The sequence below is a fragment of the Rhinolophus hipposideros genome, assembly GCF_964194185.1.
Source record: "Rhinolophus hipposideros genome assembly, chromosome: 23".
NCBI lineage: Eukaryota > Metazoa > Chordata > Mammalia > Chiroptera > Rhinolophidae > Rhinolophus > Rhinolophus hipposideros.
This window is the reverse complement of record NC_138069.1, coordinates 36,364,197-36,381,455: the sequence shown is the minus strand read 5'-3', so window position 1 is coordinate 36,381,455 and position 17,259 is coordinate 36,364,197. Positions and strand designations below refer to the sequence as shown.

Here is a 17,259-nt window from a genome sequence, read left to right as displayed (position 1 = left end):
CCAGGGAGCACTGTGCTGGCACAGAGACAACACCGGGAATCTGACATGGGGGGGCCTCAGAGGTGGGTTCTCACTGTGCTCCTGCCACTTCCTGACTGTGTGTCCATGGGAAAGTTCTTTCTCCTCTTTGTGCCTCGGTTTCTTCACTGGTATAACAGGACCTATTTATAAGACCGACTGAAGCTCAATAGAGATCATACATGTAAGGAGCTCAGCTCAGTGCCTGCCACATAAATTGCACCCAATCGACACTAGCTATTGCACTGTTGTCAGTGATAACCACAGCGCAGTGGCGACAAAGCTGTTATGTACCCCAGCTGAGGAGGAGAGGGAGGGGAACTGGCATCCTGCAGACTCCTCACTGCTTTCCATCCTTCTTGTCCAAGGTGCGATCCAGGGACCAGCAGCACCAGCATGACCTGGGAGCCGGTTAGAAATGCAGAATCTCGGGCCTCATTCCAGACATGCGGAATCAGAATCTGCATTGTAACCAGAGCCTGAGGGAACTTGTGTGTGTGTGGGGGGGAGGGGAGGTGAAAGTTTGGGAAGTGCTGCTTTGAAGCCTCTTTAATCCCCAGAGAACCACCTGTGAGACAGGCAGTGTTAGCTGTATTTTACAGATGAAGAAACTGAGACTAAGATTGGAAGAGGCTTAGGTGACGTGGCAGGGAAGGGCAGGGCTGGTGACTCAGCCTCAGGGCCAAGGCATGTGGCCCCACGATTCCGTGGCAGAGAAAGGTTTCATAGCACAAGCACGTCCGTCGAGTATGGAGAGCAAGGAGGTTGCGGGTCGCGTGTGGCTCCCACCTGTCCATGAGGAGGCAGGGCTGCCACTGCCACTGTCCCAGCTTCCAGACACGGTGGGGCGGGACAAGCTCCGAGAGGCATTCACATCCTGTGTCTCCTTTGCAGGTGCCCATGTTTCCTGTTATCTAAAGCCATCCTTCTCCAACAGGGCCCTCGACACAATGCCTCATTTATCCTCACTGGTTTAAGGGGTAGCCATCAAAGGTGGCTTTATACCATATTATCATTCAAATGCTCCGAAATCTAAATGGCACAGGGGTAACAAAGCTTTCACTTCTTTTAAATCATTTGGGCGCCACATCAAGCCCCTGTGTTAGCTACGAATCCCCATTTTAGAGATGAGAAAGCGAGGAACATCCATCTGCATGTGGGTCTGCCTGTCTCTAGGGACCCAGGGCTACTTCCTCTCCAATCCTGACTCCTGCCAATGCGGCGGCAGGGGAGGAGGAGGAAGAGGAGGAGGACATTGGAGGAGCTCTGCTCTAGGGAGGGGACTAGCAGTGGCCCCATCCAATGAGAATGTACTGTGTGTCAGACACATGAGTAGGTACTTTACATGAACTCTCTTACTTAATCTTTATAATGACTCTTCCAGTGGGCATGAGGGAGGCATTATCATTTGCATTTTATGGATCAGAAAACTGAGGATCAGAGAGGTTAAGTAACTCACCCAAAGTCACCCAGCTGTATAATGAGAGGTAAAGGTGGGATCTGAGCTCCTGTCTATTTGTTTTCCTCTAATGCTGCACGGTAAACCTATGGCATGTGGCTGGTTCCTTTCAGGTTCTGATAGTGTAGGAAAACATTTTCAGGTCTGTTACTCTTCCTCCCGTGAAAAGAGCTCTCCTCACCCCCAGTCAGTCTGAGAACGCTGTTTACCTGTGGAAGAGTCTGCCTAGAGCCCCAGATGACCCTGGCTGACACCAATCTGTGTTTTCTCTAAGCCTTCATCATGAAGTACAAGGTGGACCAACCCCCAGAAGGACAGAAGTCCGGACAGACAGACAGACAGACAGACAAAGAGCCCTCACCAGGCAGTCCTCCAGAAGGGTCTGGTCGGTGGTACAGACGTCGACTCTTAAGGTCTTCTGGTGAAGGGCCGGGTAGGACATGGACACCCAGAACACCTCGTTGAACACGAGGGTGTCCGAGGCGTCCAGGGGCCGGGTCCGGAACAGGCAGGTGGTGCTTTCAGAGCAGGGAAGGACAGCCAGCCGGATGTTCCTACAGGGAGACAAACGCAGGGCAACCTGGGTCAGCGCAGGTATGGGATTGTGTTGAGCTAACCAGCTGCTGCAAATGACGAAGAAAACTGTGGACCAGGGCCTGTTATCTCTCAAGAGGTGACGCAGGTATTTGTGAGGGCTAAGAATAATAATATATGGCTCTTCCTTCTCCTGAACCCCCTAAATCCTTAGGACCTCACAGCATAAGGAGCTTGAGGCCAGCAGCGTGTGGACTTCTATGGTGAGGGTGCTTGTTCACACACAGGAATCCTCATATAATTGCTGGGAGAGGGCAAACCATGACGGCCAACCCCTGCGGAGGGGAATGTGCCAGTCCTAACAAAATCTCAGATGCATTTACCCTTTTGACCCAGACAGCTCGCTTCTAGGCACCCTCGCATTGAAACCCTTGCACAAGTGCCAATGACACCTGGCGGTTATTCACCCTGGCGCCGTGTGTGCGAGCAAAAGACTGAAAACAACCCCAGGGTCCAATCTCATCTTCCTTCTGTGTGGTCTGCTTTCCTCTTGCCTTTCTTTCTCCTTCCCACAGGTCGCACCCCCGATGCTGGCTGGGTGCAGACCGCAGATACATACAAAGCTCCTACTGCTGCTGTGAGGCTACGGTGTAGTTAAAGGAGAACATGGAGACAGGTAACTGCAGTGAAACACACCCGGTCTGCGCTGGGAACAGCCAACAGGCAGACAGTGAAGGAATTGGCCGAATTATCAATTTCAAGGGAACACCCATCACCTCCAATAGAAGTACAGTGAAGGGGCACCGACGCTTGAGAATGGAAGACCGGTGTCTTTCTGCGTGAAATACTTGTGAGAGCGGATACTAGGGGCCGTGACCTTCTTCTCCAGGAGGCTTCAAGTTCACAAGGGCAGGGACCTGCTCAGCACTGTTCTTCGTGCTGACACATGGTAGGTGTGCAGGACGGGTTTGTGAAGCGTGTTTGCCCTCACGCCTGTGTCGACGTTCGCAGTGCTGACGTGGCATCATGCCATAGGCATGAAGTACCCCCAGTGGGTTTACAGGGCCTATTGTCTGAGCAGGACAGAGCGCGAGAGAGTGACCTAGGGATGGCCGCAGGCGGTGAGAGGATAATACACCCCCCACACTCCGTGGGCTACATACTCACACTTTCTGGTCCTGTTGCAGCAACAGAGCAGAAAGGTTACTCAGCTGGACGATAAATATTGCAAATTGCTTACTCTTCTCATCATACCTGAAACGGAAAGGGGCATATGGAGAACCTGTTAGTAAGGTCCCTCTCTCTCTCTCTCTCATCATCATCATCATCACAGGCGTGGTGGCTGCTGGCTGCTCTGGGGACTGCGGTGAGCCCGAGAGCACAGACCCAGGGTTTTGCTGCCATTCAGAAATGTAGGCGCTATCGGTCTCAATTTTAAAAGAGAAGCCAGACGTGTGTGTGACATGTCCTGATATTTAAATGTTGGCAATTAATTCCTATTACAAACATATTGAGGCCATTGCCCCACCAAGAGAAAACAACAATAAGTCTGGGCTGCAGACCCCAGGGGTCGACTTGGGTCCAGGTGGCTGAAATCTCGATGGGATGGTCAGACAACAGCCACAGCGACCAGGACCAAACAGGCTCACTGGGCCGCTCAGTGAGTCAGGGCAGGTTATAAGGTCTTCAAAAACCTCACGTTTCTCTTCTGTAAAGTGAGGAGCTGGGAGGCAGGGGAAGAGGTGGGTCCCCTTTAGCTAGGGGCCTACAATTGTCAGCAGGTCCCAGTGGTGCTGCCTTCCTCTCTGTGCAGTCGGGTAGGTAAATGCTGGTAGGATGCTGCCCTCGAGGAAGGGACCCTGCACAGACCACTCTCTCCCCTCTGCCCTTGCCCTCCCTGTCACTTACTTCAGGGCAATCTGAACCCGGGTTGCACCCACTGCTTCTGATTCATCACTGTCAAAAGCAGCGGCTTCTGAAGCACCCAGTCTGGAAGGCAATATTGGAGAGAAAAAGGGTCATACATCCTTGGGGCGACCTGGGGTCAAAGTCATTTTCCAGAAACAGGGTTCTGTCTGGAAAGGTACAGTTGGATCCTAAGGAGACCTCCTCCTAAGGAGGTCTGCTCAACTTCCCTGCAGACCCTTCCATCCCACCATTGCTCTGGATCCCTTTCAAAGGGGCTGCCCTTTCTCCAGTACTTGTCCCCCTAGCCTTGCACCCTTAATGGCAATCGTAGAACTAGTCTTCTCCCAAATTCGAAGTGCCCCCAGCCCTAGGAGGAGCTGCGCCGTCTGCATCTTTGTCATTGCTCCAAACAGGGCTGCCTGGGGGGCTGGGGTGTGGGGTCACCCACGCAACTCCTCCTGTGGGTCCCTCCCCCATACCTTGGGGGCCCAAACTCTGTGGAGTCAGAGTTCCCAGAGATCCAGGACTCAGGGACCCACCTCTGTACAGATGCCTCATACACACCACTGTCCCCGGCCACGGATTCATCTGACACGGCAGCTGAGACACAGGCCACTTTGAGGCCGCACCCCTGGGCTGTATTCACCGCTGGAGGAAGAAGTGGGAAAAGGAAGGATGGCAAGATGGGGCTCAGAAACCAAGGTACCATTTTTGTAACTTTTGATCTATTCACCCTCTGTTTTAAGATGGTCCTGCCGAATTCCAACGACCCCTGAACTCAACAGCCGGGCCCTGCCTTGCGTTAGGGTGAAGCGAAGGGCAGTATCAGAGGCTGCGTCTGGCATTCCAGCCTCTGGAGTCAGACTGCTTGGGTTCAGACCTCAGCTCCACCACTTATTGCTTCATGATATTGGGACACTGCTTTAACCCCTCTCAGCCCCAATTTCTCATGCGTAAAACAGAGAGTATGATTCTTACCCTTGTAGGGCTGTTGGGGGGATGCAATGGGACATTACAGGGACGCCCACAGCACAGAGACTAGAGCTCTATCAAACCCATTACCGATGTGCTTACCATGCCCGTCATTCCTCTCACTATGGCGAGGGCTTCTAGATGGATCCCTACAAGACTGGGGCAAAGGAACAGCCCCTGCACCCTGGGGAAGGGGAAGGGGACGAACGGGGAGGGAAGGATTGAAGCATAGGCTCTCCCCCTTGGCCTACCCCATTTGTCTCCCTGCCCTTGATGGAGGCCCTCAAAAGTCTGGGACCCACAGCTCAGACCAGCCACTTGGCAAACGCTACACATTCCTTCCTGCCCCATCACGGGTGCTGACAGTGTGCCAGGCCCATTGCCCGGTTCAGAGCTACCAAGATGAAGAGGACAATTCCTGCCCTCCACACGGCAAAAGGCCAAATTCAGGTCCCTCAACTTCAAAACCATTGCTACTGAGCACCGGCTGCCTGCTAGGTGCTGGGGACAGGCTGGAGAAGAGACTGGGGTGGGCAGGCTGGGGAAAGGGATGGTGGCAGCATGCCTGGGAGATGCAAGCAGCCATCCGGGTGCAGCTTTCCCAGCCTGTGTCCCACGCCTGCTGCAGCCTGCGGAGACCTCCCGCCTCCACACCTCCACACCTCCACCCTCCACTAAACCACTTAAGGAGATTAATTTGTCTGCTGACTGAACAGCAGCACTAATCGCATAACCTGCTTAGCGTCTGCGCTCAGCCGGGCATCGCTCACGGAGGGAAGGGTTCTGGAGGTGGCATGAAGGAAACGCCATCCTGAGACACAGAGTCTCTGGCCCCCAGCCCCAGGGATGCTGTGGGGGACGGAAGGAGGGTCCCTCCCGGGCACCAGGGTCGGGTCCCCCGCTGGGTTTAACACTCCCTTGGGTAGAATCGGGAACTCTTCCTGAGCCCTGTTAGAGATTCCACCGGCACCTCCTCCTCTCCAGAGAATAATTTTCTGAAGTTTGCCACCTGCTGTAGTAGGAAGCCTGCCTTTATTTTTGTTTCAGAGCACTCAGCATGACTCTCTTCCTGAGGAGGGAGCCCCAGGGATCCCTCGGCTCCTCGACTAAGGGAATGGCTGGCACTCACCCAGCAGTCTTTCACTAACCAGGAAATCTCGTCTTCCCCCCTTGCTGCCACTGGTCCTTGCACACGAATGGTGGATTCTGGGCACGGAGGCGGCCTCCTGCCCATTCCTGGAGCCTTAGGGCTGAGATGGGTCCAGCTTCCTCTAGCTGGCTCATCACCAGGAGTCAGTACATGCCTTCATGAGGGTTCTAGGCAGGTAGCCCTGCTACCAGTCCTGACTCGGCCGCTTTGGAGCTATGCCACTAGCCTTGGACATCATCTAACCTCACTGGGCCTCACTTCTTTCACCTGTAAGATGGGGATGAAGCAGCACCAACCTAAGCGTTGTTATGAGGCTTAAATGAGTAAACGCACGTGTGTCTTGTATACTTGTACTCAGTCAGTCACAGCCAGGAAGGCGCAGGAACCCCAGGGGAGCTTATTGAGCACCTTGCTCAGTCCCAACCTTCACTCCCAGGGTCAGATGGACGTGGTGGGGCCAGCGAGAACCAGAGTGTCTCAGGTACGAACACACTGAGCTATTGAGCATTCTAAGAGGAGCGTGGTGAGTGACGACAAAAGGGAGGGGGGGGCTCCAATCCTTGCTTTCCCACTTGCTCGCTAGGGGACCTAAGGCAAATGACGTCCCATTTGGGAACCCCCGTTTCCTCATCCGTGAAACGGGCACAACAGACGTAACCAAAGCACACTGCTCACCATGTAATGTGCCCCAGGAAATGTTAACTAGTAGGATTTAGGATGTGGTTGCTGCTAAAGAAAGAGAAGTTTCCTCTCAGTAAGGCTCAGCGGTCACCACCAGCATCGTCATGTTTTTGGAAGGTTACTTCTTCAATCTCAATCCACATCAGAATGGTCCTTCTGACCCCATGCAGAACGGGAGTCAGATCATTCCCTGGCTTCAAACAGTCACATGCGTCCCCATGCCAGTAGGATAGAACCCAAAGTCCTCACCGCAGGCCTTATGTGACCCGGGCTCTGCCTGCGTCTCCAGCCGTGTTGGCGACCCCCTACCTCTGGCTCCTCTTGCAGCCCCTTGCTCCACCTCAGAGACCTTGCTGTTGCTTTTCCCAAGGCTGGCTCCTTCTCACTGCTGAAGCCTCCCTTCAAATGTCCCCTTCCTTCCCAACCCAATCTGAACGGGCAGGCCCACCCTAACCTGAAAGGCTCTACCATATCCTGTTCTATTTTCTTCCCAGTGCTTTGATTGATCTGGTTGGACAGTTACTGTCTGTGCCTCCATTTGCTTCATGGGAACAGGCACCTGTCCTCAGCACTGTGTCCTGATGACTACACTAGTGCCTGGGACAGGGCCTATTTGGTGACTGAATGAATGAACCGTGTCCATCCATTAGCACAGGACCTGCCATTTAGTTTAAGTAGGTACGGAATAATAATTATCTATATGAATTATCTGAATGAATCCACCACCGGAAAACCCTTCCTCTGCCCAGGACCTGGAACACTGTGAACGCGTAATAAATACCCACTGAAGGAATAAACAACGCAATACACCATGTCTAGCTCTGGCACAGAGAAAGCAGTCAGTAATGCCATAAGGATCCCAGGGCCCTGCGCTCAGGCCTGGGCACAGCCCACCTTCCGCCCTCCTCGGGGTTCCTACCCTTCAGGGGGCTGCTCTCTACCTTGGCCCAACGGCTTGTCCTCTGTCCCCGGCTCCTCCAGCTGGTACTTCTCCCGGGAACTGCTACCAAGGCTCAGTTCGCAAAGAGCGGCACTCAGCTCCGGGTCCTCAAACTCCAGCGGGCTCAGGAAGGCGTCTCCAGCCAGGAGGGGGTCAGCGGTGAGAGGGGAGCAGGGCGGGGATGGGGAAGACAGGGAGGAGCGGGGCGACAGGGAGGTCATGGACTTTGGGGTGCCGGACAGGGAGCGCAGGGCCTGCAGGCGGCCGCCCCCCTCTGCCTTCTGAGTCTTGGCCACCTCGTCCTCGTGGATGGTGGTGATACAGCCCGAGGGCCGGAAGCCCGTGGCCCCTTCCAGGAGTAGGAACTCCACCTTGCTCTGCAGTTCCGAGTCCAGCTGCTCGAACGGGTCATAGTAGAGGTCAGTGAAGCTGGCCGAGGTGGAGGAGTCCAGGCTGGAGGCCGCCAGGGAGCCCCGGCTGGAGGTGAGGGATCCGGGGCTACTGCCCGAGGACAGAGACTGCATGCTGCTCGAGAGGCTGGGGACGGGGACAATGCAGGCTGAGGACACACAGGGTGGCGGGGCCACCGGGAACGTCCCGCCTGGCTCTGCAAAGCGCCACAGGTACTTAGAACACATCACCTCACTGGGCTCTCCTGACAGTCTCCCGGGGAGACCATGCACCCCCATTTCATTAAAGAGGAATCTGATACCCTGAAACGGCCACATAATCAGAAAGTGGCACATACGGGATTCAAACCCAAGCCGACTGCCTTAAAAAGCCATTTTCCTCTCGGTCTCTGTTTCCCAGACCTCCACTGGCTGCATTCCATTTTCATGATAGTTCTCCATAGTTGAATCCAGTCCAAAATAATACTTCTGAATATTTTTCTTCAAATCAACTCAGTTTTTTATGCTTTAATGCATTTATCTTAAAAGGAAACTTTCTATCCCAAGCATAATTTGAAAAGCAGTATCATTTACTACAGATAGAAGGCAACTGTTACAAATATATGACAGAAACAAAATGGGATGAAATTCCAGTGACACGCTGTGCCCACTAGGCCCAGGGCCAGGCCCAAGGCCTCCTCTGTGTGCTGTGGACGTGGGTTGGCAGGTATTAGAGACGTGAATAAGACACACGAGCACCTGACTGGGCCTTGGTCCTCTGTGTTGTCAGAAGGACTGGGGCTGTAGGCTGGAAAGGTGACGTGCCCTGTCCTCAGCCATGTCAGGCCCAGCCCAAGTCTGCTAGGCGAACCCCCGCCTGCTGTGCTTCTAAACCAGTGCACACGGGCCCCAGAGGACACACACAGGGCAGATCCTGGGGGGGGCCACCTCGGGACGCCTGCATCTGGCCAGCCCCAGGACGGCGGTCCCTCACTGCCCACCACTCACCTTTTCAACTGGAAGTGTAGAGCTGCCACCTGCCGAGTAGCTTCCTCCAGTTCTCTCACCAGCTGACTCCTCTTACTGTTTAACTTCAACCTAAAGGGAGAGACGTCATGAGGTGGGAGCCCCAAGGCATCCAGCCTGTATATCCCTGAAAGAGGAATTACAGGTAGACCCACAGACACAAGAACTTTCTGGAAGCATTTTATTCTGATATTTGGGGAGATATGTCCTCCACATAGAATCCTATAAGAACTCCTATATTATTCATCACCTACTATATACCAGGTGCTGTGCTTAGAAATGTATGACATTGCCTCAGTTCACGTGTACAATAACCCTGCGTGGTCAGAATGGTTTTTACCACTTTCCATACAAGGAAATTGAGGTTCTTAGAGTTAAATAAGCTACAGATTTAGTGACAGAATTAGGATTTCACCCAACCATCCCTCCCTCCTCTTCCCTCTCCTTTTCTCCCTACCTTCCATCCATCTATCCACCCCTCCACCCACTCGTAGAAAGCCCATCTTATAGTGGCACTGGAGATAAAGCTGGGAGCAAGACAGAAGTTGTCTCTGCTCTTACGGAGCTTACCTTCTCCTGGGGAGGGTTGGGGGAGCACAGATATTAAGAAATACTCAAATATCTAATATCTCATTAAAATACGGTGTGACAAGGTCCATGAGGGAAAAGTACAGAATGACAGAAAAGAACGTGAGTCCCGAGAGACCTGCCTTCGACGGGCAGGTGCGCCTCTCTGAGCACGTGACTCTGTGGTTGAGCCTGCGGGTGTGGCCCAGATGTGTGCTCTCCTCAGCTCCCGAGACCCACAGCTGGACCACCCTCCTAGCCTCCCTTGCAGCTGGCTGGGTGGGGCACGTGACCAAGTTCTGGCCAATAGAATGTGAGAGACATCATGAGTCTCAGGCTGGTGTGGTTTCGAGAGGTGGCTGGGTCTTCTCCAACTGTCCCTTGGAGGACGCTTTTGGCTCCAAAGGGGAGGGGCCGCAAGACGAGAAGAGTCTGGGTCCTAGAATGACCAACCACACAGAAGGCTGCCTGTCAGCCAGGAATATCCACCTGGAGGATACACAGGGAAGAAAGAAACTTCTACTGGGTTAGGCCACAGAGACTTGCGGGGTTGTTTCTTAACAGCAGTTGGCTTTCTCTGATTAGTAAAAAACTTTAAGCGGATACAAAGAATGGACAGGAGCCGGCCAGGAAACGTGCAGTGGAAAGAACCTTCCAAGCAGGGAATTTCAGTAGAGGCCTCTTTCATTTTCAGGTCGTCCTGGCTACGGTGCAGAAAACGGGCCGGAGGCTGTGGGCTAATGACAGGGTGGCTGCATTTGTGTGATTCAGATGGTGTGGACTGAGGCCACATTGGAGGAGACAAAAGAGCGCAAGGGGGGCAAGGGAGTTAATGAGGAAGAGGCAGGTGAGTTTTAGGAACACGAGCTTTAGGAGCTGCTGCACCGACTGGGCACTGCAAGGATCTGTGCCCCCCCCCGCCCCCCAGTCCCCAGCAAGGCGCCCACCACATGGACCTCCGCTCAACAAGTAACTGCAGGACTTTTCCCCAGTCGAAGTAGGCCAAGTTTGTTTTCTCTGCTGAAAGACCGGGACCTCCAATCTCCCATGCACAGATGTGTTCCACGGTCGGCCTCTTGGATGATGGCCCCCTATGCCATCCTGCTGGAAGGGGACTGGCTGACCCGGTGCTCCCAAAGCACAGCCAACCCAGCCTAGGGCCTGGGAGAAAGAGTTCATTTCCATAGAAAAGCCTAACCACACCCTCCCTCCAGCAACCACAGGCCCTGCAGTGAAGACCAGACCTGGCTCTAGAACAACTGAGAAGTGGAGAGGGACGGGCGGGCCCTGGTCCTGGGCAAGTAGACTTGTGAAGTGCCGGAAAAGGCAACCGGAGCCATGGGCAGAGCCGCCTGAGCACGGTCCTGGGCCAGCTCAGCCCCTGGGACTGTTCTGCCAGAGTCCTCTCTGGGGCGGGACGGGAGCAGACCAGCAGGCGGAGCGCACAGTGAACAAAACCCTTGACTCTCCAAGGAATGGACAGGACTATGGACTCTCCCAACCCTCCATAAGAGCAAAGCACTGAGACGGTGTGAGCTCTGGCGCTCACCACCACTGCCTCCCTTTTCCTCTTCCCTGGGAGCAAACCACAGAGGCGTGTCCCAGGTGTAAAGGCAGGTCCCCACTGCAGCCCCCGCTGGATGCTGAGGGCTCTGGGAGTCAGGTGGCCTGGACTTCCTGAGCAAGGGGTGAGGTCACCAGCAGCAACAGGCAGGAGCCGAGGCTCCTCCCCAGGCCAGGTGGCATTTGTGTGTGATGCCTGGCATATGCCGGGAAGCCAAAAACACATCAAGCGTAGAAGGCAGAGGATCCAGAAGGTGGGGCTGGACTCCCCACAAGCTTAGCTCAGCACCTGGGGTGCTGGTTAAAAATGCAAGAGCCTGGGAAACCGGTCCCTAGGGTGAAGCCAGGGAGTCTACGCTCCGACAAGCACCTGCATGACTACAGGGCAGCGCTCGGCAGTGGTGGGGAGGGAGGGAGGAGAAGTAGGGGAGGATGAGAGGTGTCGGGGTGTCTACTGTACTGACTGGCTTGTGCGTGGGGTCTGGCGCGCTCAGTGATGTGGCTTTCAGGAGGCGTCCATGCCTGTCCTTCTCAAAGGCACCTTGAGTAGAGAGGCCGGTGTGTGCAGGCGAGGAGCACAACACTCTCAAGAGAAAGAGAGAGAAGAGAGGAGTGGGCAGCGAGCAGCCTAAAGCAAACACGGGCTCCAGAGCCAGGGAGCCTGCGTTCTAACCCCAGCCCTGCCACGTGGGGATGTTGGGTGAGCCTCAGTTTCCTCATCTATAAAATGGAGATTAACCTCAAGGTGGCAGGGAAGTTTCAATGACCAGGGAAGAGCCTCAATTCATAATCTGATCCAACCACCTGCCTTCAGATTATATAGGTATTCAGTGTAATTTCCTGTTTTTTTCTTTTCCCTATCAGGCAACTGAAGTCCGTACAGGTCAATGACCTGCTGAAGGTCAGCAGTGGGCAGGAGACCTCGTTTGATCCAACAAGGAGTGAGGCTGCCACGAGTCTGATTCTCTTTCGCAGCTGGCTGTAAGCATGATCAACAGCTTCCTGGTGGCAGCTGTAAGTTCTGGGAACAAGGGAGGGACCCAAAGGACTTGTAGACAGACCAGGATATGCAGGCAGAGACCTGGTAAGGTCTGCCCAAGCCGATTCACCACTTATTCTTTCAACTAACACTAAAGGCATGAGAGTGTAGAGACACGGGCCTTGTCCCCAAGGCACACAGTGTGAGGGAAAGCAGGACAGAGAGTCTGAGAGCTGAAGGAGATTTCTAGCAACTGCTTCCAAAACACCAGTCATGAAGCCCTATCCTTCTCCTCCTCCTGCCTCGTGGTGGGTCAGTGTGAATCAGCCACCTCTCCCAGGGGAGGATACAGGAGGACAGCGACCTGGCCCCAGTAACAATCCTCACAAAGGGCTTGGTGGGGAGAGAGCCCCTGCTATTGACAGGTCAATGGACTCTTTGATGTTTTACAAGAGGCCAGGCAGGGGTTGGTCAGCTTGATCCATCTCGGGCACCCCATTGTGTGCAAATGGCGCTTACTCAGTTGATAGAATGGGATTGCCAGCTGGGTGCCTTAGAGTTCATAGGCTCCCTGAAGGTGTCTTAGGACCCATCCTGGGGTGACACATCCGGCCTGCTTCCACTGGGGCACAGGCAAGTTTACTGCTTTATAAACGGGGCTTCAACCTCTGACTTCACCATGGAGAGGAATTCCCTTGCCCCCAAACATACACACACGCGCACGTACGCTTGAAAATCACTGTCTTCAAATCTAGGTTCCTTAAGGGCAGGGGTCCTGCTCCATAAAGTCTGCTGCTAGGAAAAGTGAAAACAGCTAGAGTTTAAAGCATCAGGGATCTGCAGGGATCATGACTTATTCATTTCTGAATCCTCCGAATTGCCTTGCACACAGAAAATACAACAAAACATTTCTTCAATGAGTGAGTCCACATTGGGCTGATGGACAGAATGAAGGAATGAGTGAATGAAGGAAGGAAGGAAGGAATGAATCAATGAGAAGCTGAGGATTACACCACCGCCTGTGAACACGGGGTTGTGCTCTGTGTAATGTGGGTGTTGAGGTTGGTGGGACACTGAGGGAAATAAAGTCTGTTATAAGGACTAAACCAGAGAATGGAAACCAGTGTGGCTTTCAGGTTAAAACAAACCCACCGATGAAGCTGACTTCACTTTTATAGCATTTAAAAGAAAAATTTGGATTCGTTGCCAATATTTAAAAAAAATAATCCAAACAATGTTTGCCTTGAGATACGGCCTCTGGCAGCCTGGGCCCTGTACTCCCACTCGCTGGAGGCGCCCATGTTAGACAAATGGGGTGTACCCACTCCAGTCTGACTTGGCCCACGGCCAGGTGGCCCTCTAGCATTTATGTCATCTGCTTGACCCAATAAGCATCTCAGTTTACAACTTCCATCAAATCTAAAAGTGTTTTACAAACCAAAAATTGCAACTCTTTAGCATGTGGCCTGCAATCAATTTAGTGGCTCATGACCAGCATAAAATAAATGCAAAATGAGAGAGAGAAAACATCAGAGGGCCACCGCACAAAGGGAAAAGTAGGCACTGTTCTGTGAAACTTTTGTATAAATTGAGTCACTGTTACAAAGTAGGAAATCGACTGCTCTAAATTCTATAGTTACGTGGCTTACCTCAGTTAGAAGATAATTTCTGAAAACCTGCACCTGAGCGGACCCTTTCGGAGGTGAGACGCCCTCTGTGAAGCCCTGGGGTAGTCTCATGGTGACTCATGTCCCCCGATTTGCCACTTTGGAAAGTTGCAAGATCTCTAAACTGAGCCCTCCCAGGGTGGAGCCCAAGCATCCCAGGTGATGCCCCTCCTCCGTTCTCCGTGCTGGGGGCTGGAGGACTGACTGGCGGTGAGGGATGGGTCCCATGCTCCCTCCCGGGTCCAGCCCAGCCCCACCTTTCCGTCAGCGCCTTGCTCTGGGTGTCGCGGGCGGCCTGCAGGTCCTTCTCCAGCCGCTTCCGGGCCATCTCCAGCTGCTCCACTTCCCCCTGGGACCACTTCCGGGGGCTGATAAAGTGCATCTCCTTTAGCAGCTCCTCCTTCTCATTGATGAGGATCAGCCGATCCCTCTCCGAGTCCAGCACGCCAGGCCAGGCCTCACTGTCCAGCTTGGCCAGCTGGATCTTCAGGTTGGCAATCCTGTGGGCCAAGAAGGTGAGGGTGACTGGTGTGCCCATGGCACTGCAGGAGCAGGGTACCAGGCTGCATGGCCAAGATCCTGAGAGACCAGGAGCCATGACAGCCTCGGAGTAACCTGACAGTTACTGATTTCCTTTGGATCAGCATGGCGTCTCAAGGAACGTATTGTTATCTAACAAACCCATGTGGTACCTGCCATGTGCCAACAATGAGTACACTCTGCAGAGACAGGGGAGACACATAAACCAGGCCATGCCCTTGCCCTGAGAGACACTGAGCCTGACAGAATAGAAATATTCATCACTAGGCAATAGCCTCTTCCCACTCGCTCTGTGACCTTGGTCAAGTCATGCCATCTCTCTGAAGGGAGTCACACAAGCTCTTTCCTCGTGGGTTGAGCGTGAAGGCTTAATGACAAAATCCGCAAGTGCTCAAAGCACAGTACTTGGCACATAGTAAGCACGCAATAAATGTTTCTACTGCCTCTGCTGTTATCATCTGGTTTGACCATTTATCAGGTATTAACATCGGGCAAAACCCATGAGCCTCATAGGTAAGAAAACAATTGTTCACGCTTCAGAATTGTGAAAATGAACCATTGTCAGGCACATAACAGCTGCTAAACCAGTGGCAGTCATGGGCCCACTGCAATGACAGCACACACTACAAATGCTAACCACGTGTCCCCAGTTCAGAGTGGTGGCAGCAGAGTGAACCACTGTGGATTTGGGGCCAGAGGCCTTGAGTTGGAGTCCTGGCTCTGGCCTTCGTGACAAAAGGGAACTTTGGTTAAGAAATCATTTTGGTATCATGGGCTCCTAGTACAGTGCCTGGTACACTGCAGGCACTTAAACGATGTTAAAGGAGGGAGCTGGAAACCCTATCCTTTAAATGCTTTGACCCTCAATATCGTCGTCTGTAAGGTGGGGATAATAACGGTGCCTGTGAGATCGGTTATGAGGACCAGTGAGAACCTTACCATTAAGAGCTCTTTATACACTGCCAAGTGCTTTTAGATATCAGGTATGGGTATGGTTGGGCCAAATTAAGAGTCATAGCATAATTAAGAGTACTAACACAAGTATCTCAAAGCAATCATGTGGTCCTTTAGGATTCAGTCTTTGCAAAGTGCTTTCGTTGACCATGTCCTACCCTCAGCCTGCCCTCAAGGGGTGGGTAAGACCTGGTGGTTAACCCTTCCAGGCGGATGTCCAGAAAGGACCTGGCTCAGTCAAGACTGCAAGTCTTCAGCATGCCCAATAGTTGTTGAGAGCCCAGGCCGCTGGTCTCCCAGTTTGATCCTATATGCGGACAACGTGGCCCAACTCTCAGTTTAAGAAAACACTGTCGGAGACAAGATCTCCAGGTTGTGTAGTGAAAATTCCATACAGAGAGACACACCTAGGTTTTTCATTCCCCAGCCAAGCGTCTCAGCAGGGATTCTTAGAGTTAATTAATTTAGATTCCATATTCACATATACAGCAATCCATCAAGACTGGCTTTGGAACAACGTCGTAGCTGCTGTTCTCCGGCTGCTTTGAGAATAGAGCGGTATGGCCAGATCTGGCAGTGGCTCCACAACGCGTGGGACATTGAAGGGCTGATTGATGCTTTCTTGGATGTTCTTTCTAATGGCACTTCCCCTATGCCAGTGCTCCTTAAACTCAGGGCCATATATCCTTTGGAAAATCTGACGGAAACCACTAGACTCCCTCCCTAGAAATGCATATGTGACAAAGCTTGGCATACAGTGACCAGACTTTGCATCACAGCCATCTGCCCTCCCTCCATCAAGTCCTGCAGACTCTGCCTTCCCATTCAGCAGGCTGCTCTGTCCCTTACACTTACACGAGCTTTGGTGGTGGGGGTGGGGCACACAAAACTGTAAATGCAGATAAGCCAGGGTGAGAGGAGATGAGAAGTTGTGATGCAATGTCTCTCAGCGATGAGAAGTATAACGGCTCAACCCCAGAGGGAAGATTCCAATCCTTTAGCCTCTCCAGACTGATCACCTAAGACAGGCACGACTGCGGGCTGGAACAAATCTAGGGTTCAGAGTGCCCCCTTCAGAGGGGACAAGAAGTGGCTGTCCCAGCGCCGAAATCCTGTTGTTTTGCTGTACCTCTAGGGGGAGCTGAAATAGTGCACAGCACATGTTTTTTCTACCTGACAAGTATCCAATTTTTCCTTCTGTTGTTAATATTCCAAGTTTTCTTTGGGAAATCACTCCTCCCGTATTTTCAGGTCACTTGGTTCCCACAAAGCTGACTTCAATCTCCCTTCTACACAGAGTTGGGCACGTGACCCCTGCCTGGACCTGCAGATAATTCTAATCCCCCCCCATCCTGCAACAATGATTGGTTTACTTCGAAAAGCCTGTCAGTCTCAGCCCCCACACTTGTTAAAACTGTTGGGAAAGGTAGGCATTCTTTCAGCTGGGGGTTGCTAACCTGGTAGCAGAGTAACTGTAAGCAGAGAACTGCTAGGGGTCATCTCGCCACTTTGACAGGAAATCTGTCCACACAACGGCAAGCAGAGCGGAGAAAGGGAGAGAGACTGAGTCTGTGTAACACCATGTGAGTCCCTGGATCCAGCTGTGACTGAAGCTAGTTTACCCCAGTACTTTGCAGTTCAAGAAGCCAAGAAAGTCCTTTTTTTGCTTCTCTAGTTCCTATCGAATTTCTGTCATTGCTGCAAAAGGTTCTGCTGCTCACACAGAGCTGAGAGAGGGGGAGAGCTGGGCGCCGCCACACTCCACCTGGAACTGGCTTAAAAGATCGATGGGCCAGGCAACCTAGCCTAAGGAGGAATGGAAGCAACATGCCTGAGTTCATTCACGAACGTGTTGCCCTGTAGGGCTTTTCCCAGGAAGGCTGGCTCAGTGTATAGCAAGATCATGAACTTG

General features: G+C 52.8%; 1 protein-coding gene across 1 annotated transcript in view; it reads right to left on the bottom strand.

The window, feature by feature from the left end:
• Positions 1 to 17,259, bottom strand: part of WWC1 (WW and C2 domain containing 1) — a 122,490-nt gene that overhangs the window by 20,244 nt on the left and 84,987 nt on the right. Inside the window, exons 9-15 of the mRNA XM_081035896.1 lie at positions 14,111 to 14,353; positions 9,060 to 9,149; positions 7,664 to 8,199; positions 4,459 to 4,567; positions 3,920 to 4,000; positions 3,179 to 3,265; positions 1,839 to 2,031 (exon numbers count right to left, since the gene is read on the bottom strand). Of these exons, the coding sequence (XP_080892022.1) occupies positions 1,839 to 2,031; positions 3,179 to 3,265; positions 3,920 to 4,000; positions 4,459 to 4,567; positions 7,664 to 8,199; positions 9,060 to 9,149; positions 14,111 to 14,353 (1,339 nt within the window). The remainder of the gene's footprint in view (positions 1 to 1,838; positions 2,032 to 3,178; positions 3,266 to 3,919; positions 4,001 to 4,458; positions 4,568 to 7,663; positions 8,200 to 9,059; positions 9,150 to 14,110; positions 14,354 to 17,259) is intronic.